We start from the raw sequence: 3709 nt of genomic DNA on the forward strand, positions 1-3709 counted from the left end.
AAGTTTCCATGTGGTAATCTGAGCTTTTGTAAATTGTAAGCTCGAATCCCGTGAGTGGAATTTATTTTTTATTTAACCGCAGGGTTCTGTATTGTGTCCACTTTTATTTATTATTGATATCAACCCAGTGATTTTCACTATTTAAACAGCTGGGAATAAAGATGGTAATAAATTAAAACATATTGCTTCAGCTGACCGATGCGTCAGCGCACCGCAAATCTGCTGAATATCATGCCATGTAGGAAATCACCCCACAGGATGCCCCCGTGAGGCGTGTCACTGCAGGATTTCCCCACATTCTAATAATTGAGACATATCGCATTCGCAGTGGATCACTGCTGATGTGAGCACTGACTCTTCATGACAGCTGGCTCAAGCACATCAGGTAATTTATGTAAGAAACAAAAGGGAGAACAGTGAGCCACGTCATTTCATTACTTCCTGGTGTACGTCTAGGTGGAGGCTAAAACTGCTCTTTATAACAGTAATTATGTATTATAAATTGTTGTGTTTATTTTTTCCTCTGCTGCTGTGTGCGTGCACACCTGTCTGAACGTGAGCAGGTGGAATGTTTGGTGATGCCCAGTTTTGTTTTGCGGATTGTCTTCTGGTTTCTGCATCTTTCATGATGTGTGAAGGGGTCCTAACTGAGGTCAAATCAAATCAATTTTATTTATATAGCGCCAAATCACAACAAACAGTTGCCCCAAGGCGCTTTATATTGTAAGGCAAAAGCCATACAATTACAGAAAAACCCCAACGGTCAAAACGACCCCCTGTACTTGGCGACAGTGGGAAGAAAAAACTCCCTTTTAACAGGAAGAAACCTCCAGCAGAACCAGGCTCAGGGAGGGGCAGTCTTCTGCTGGGACTGGTTGGGGCTGAGGGAGAGAGTCAGGAAAAAGACATGCTGTGGAAGAGAGCAGAGATCAATCACTAATGATTAAATGCAGAGTGGTGCATACAGAGCAAAAAGAGAAAGAAACAGTGCATCATGGGAACCCCCCAGCAGTCTAAGTCTATAGCAGCTTAACTAAGGGATGGTTCAGGGTCACCTGATCCAGCCCTAACTATAAGCTTTAGCAAAAAGGAAAGTTTTAAGCCTAATCTTAAAAGTAGAGAGGGTATCTGTCTCCCTGATCCGAATTAGGAGCTGGTTCCACAGGAGAGGAGCCTGAAAGCTGAAGGCTCTGCCTCCCATTCTACGCTTAAAAACCCTAAGAACTACAAGTAAGCCTGCAGTCTGAGAGCGAAGCGCTCTATTGGGGTGATATGGTACTATGAGGTCCCTAAGATAAGATGGGACCTGATTATTCAAAACCTTATAAGAATTTTAAATTCTATTCTAGAATTAACAGGAAGCCAATGAAGAGAGGCCAATATGGGTGAGATATGCTCTCTCATTCTAGTCCCCATCAGTACTCTAGCTGCAGCATTTTGAATTAACTGAAGGCTTTTCAGGGAGCTTTTAGGACAACCTGATAATGAATTACAATAGTCCAGCCTAGAGGAAATAAATGCATGAATTAGTTTTTCAGCATCACTCTGAGACAAGACCTTTCTAATTTTAGAGATATTGCGCAAATGCAAAAAAGCAGTCCTACATATTTGTTTAATATGCGCATTGAATGACATATCCTGATCAAAAATGACTCCAAGATTTCTCACAGTATTACTAGAGGTCAGGGTAATGCCATCCAGAGTAAGGATCTGGTTAGACACCATGTTTAAGATTTGTGGGGCCAAGTACAATAACTTCAGTTTTATCTGAATTTAAAAGCAGGTCACTTGAAGAATTAAAAAATAAATAAATAAATGTCTGAAAGCCATTTTGCATGTTTGTTCCAATACAGAATGAAAATTGCACAGTCAGTGTTGACAACATTTTGAACAAGTCCCCTTCTAAAAAGGTCAAATATCCCAGTGAGTATAGTCAAGTATCAGTTGAGCGTGCAAGATTTTGTAGACAGTGTCAGCCTGAGTGTCTGCAGCCTGGGCACTACCAATCCATTGGTTGCATGCTACCAACTAATGGTGAGTGGGGGAAAGAGAACCTACAATTGCTGTAATTGCTAAAAAAAAAAAAAGGCCCAGAGATGATTGCCTTTTATATTCTTTATTACCCCCATGAGTACACACATTACATGCGTTTGTTTATCCTCTTGTATACAATGTCACCAAGAGTCATTGTCTGAAAGAGATGTTAAACAGGGAATTAGCATTTGTCAAGAGGCTAGACAAGAAAATTATTTTAGCTACTCACTCCAATAAGTGTATTCCCATCCACCAGTTCAGTGACAGACTCTATTCCCTTCAGTGAAACCTTCAGCTTATTGCCATCACGCATCACCACAGCCTTGGAGGGAGAGAAGACATCCGTTATCCAAGATATTTATCATCCTTAGTCATTTTCACCATTCTAAACTAGGACACTGCTAGTCCAGGTTTCATGAACAGTAATCTGAGACTGACAGAGTACCGCTGCAGAGAGCTTGTCACAGATGACCATTTAAACATTAACCAACATCCACCACTCCTTCAGTTAAGGACTCTGTACAAGTCTTATCCCCCCCACCCCAAGTAGTCCACTGGTGCTAGTGGCATGTTAAACTGGAACTTTGTCATTCATCGCAGCTTACTTTACAGACAAAGCACACTGCAGTACCTTGGCCTTCTCTCCAGTGAGAGTCTCTAGTTCAGACTCCTGCCCGACAGTGAAGGAATTGACAAGGACCTTTGACCCAGTTGTGACAGTCACTTTAAAGTTGTCACCATCCTCCTCAATTTCAGTGGTACTTATAACATCCTTGCCTTTCTGGATGAGCTCATCAGATAGACCTACAAAAACATTTCAGTATTTATCACAAAAACAGTTTAAAAGGTACAAGTTAAACTTGAGAACATAACTTCAGCTTGACACAAAACATTTAAGTTAACTCATCTTACAGCAACAAAAATTTTGTTTAATAATGAAAACTCCAACCTTATCTACACTTAAACATTTGCAATCACAAAATACCCAACTTTTTTCTTAATTTTACACAACTAATTCTTACCAACAGCTTTCATGAAAGGCTCAAAGTTCTCCTGAGACTGCAGTTGGTATTTTCCAGCAAAAGACATGGCTGCAGACAGCGAAGGTGAAATGTGAGCCCAGAGTCTGCCTGATTTATACCATCAGAAGCAATGCTGCAATCATTAACCACAGCTGTTTCCAATTCATATAGCTCCAGGCCGCTTCCAGCAGAGTTCAAAGTGAACTCATCGAAGATAAGATCAAGGATCAACAGATTACTGAGGGTACGAGGTGACTGGGCTAAAGTTAGCCAATGCAGAATTACCCTTCATTCAAAGTGAAGTCATAGTTTCTGCGCATCTGCTTAGTAATGATCTCATTTGTACATAAAAAATAAGCCCCAGCAAGTTCAATACTTTTGAGCAGCATTTGTATGAGTCACACTGACATTTCACCCCAAAAACTGCAAACTGCTGACTGGACTATCACACAGTTGAAGACAAACTTATTAGCCCCCCTATGAAATTTAACCTTTTCTTAAACTTTTTCCTAAGTGCTTTTGGTAGCAGAGCAAGGAATTTTCAACACCGCGTTTCTAAACATTCTAGTTTTATTTTGGATGCTCACATTATGTTGCTTTGCACACACAAACAAAATTATTTTGCAAAACCAAAAACTACCAGGGTCAAAATT

The 3709-nt window shown here is 40.4% G+C and overlaps 1 protein-coding gene across 1 annotated transcript; it reads right to left on the reverse strand.

Annotated features, from left to right (window-relative positions):
* Positions 1 to 2100: 2100 nt before the first annotated feature.
* On the reverse strand, positions 2101 to 3140 carry LOC117509821 (fatty acid-binding protein, liver-type-like). The gene is made up of 4 exons (XM_034169476.1): positions 3057 to 3140; positions 2666 to 2838; positions 2264 to 2356; positions 2101 to 2191 (listed from the first exon to the last, which is right to left on the reverse strand). The coding sequence occupies exons 1-4, from the start codon at positions 3121 to 3123 to the stop codon at positions 2141 to 2143; spliced, it is 384 nt and encodes a 127-aa protein (XP_034025367.1). The 5' UTR covers positions 3124 to 3140; the 3' UTR covers positions 2101 to 2140.
* Between the last annotated feature and the right edge of the window lie 569 nt (positions 3141 to 3709).

The sequence above is a fragment of the Thalassophryne amazonica genome, chromosome 5 (assembly GCF_902500255.1).
Source record: "Thalassophryne amazonica chromosome 5, fThaAma1.1, whole genome shotgun sequence".
NCBI lineage: Eukaryota > Metazoa > Chordata > Actinopteri > Batrachoidiformes > Batrachoididae > Thalassophryne > Thalassophryne amazonica.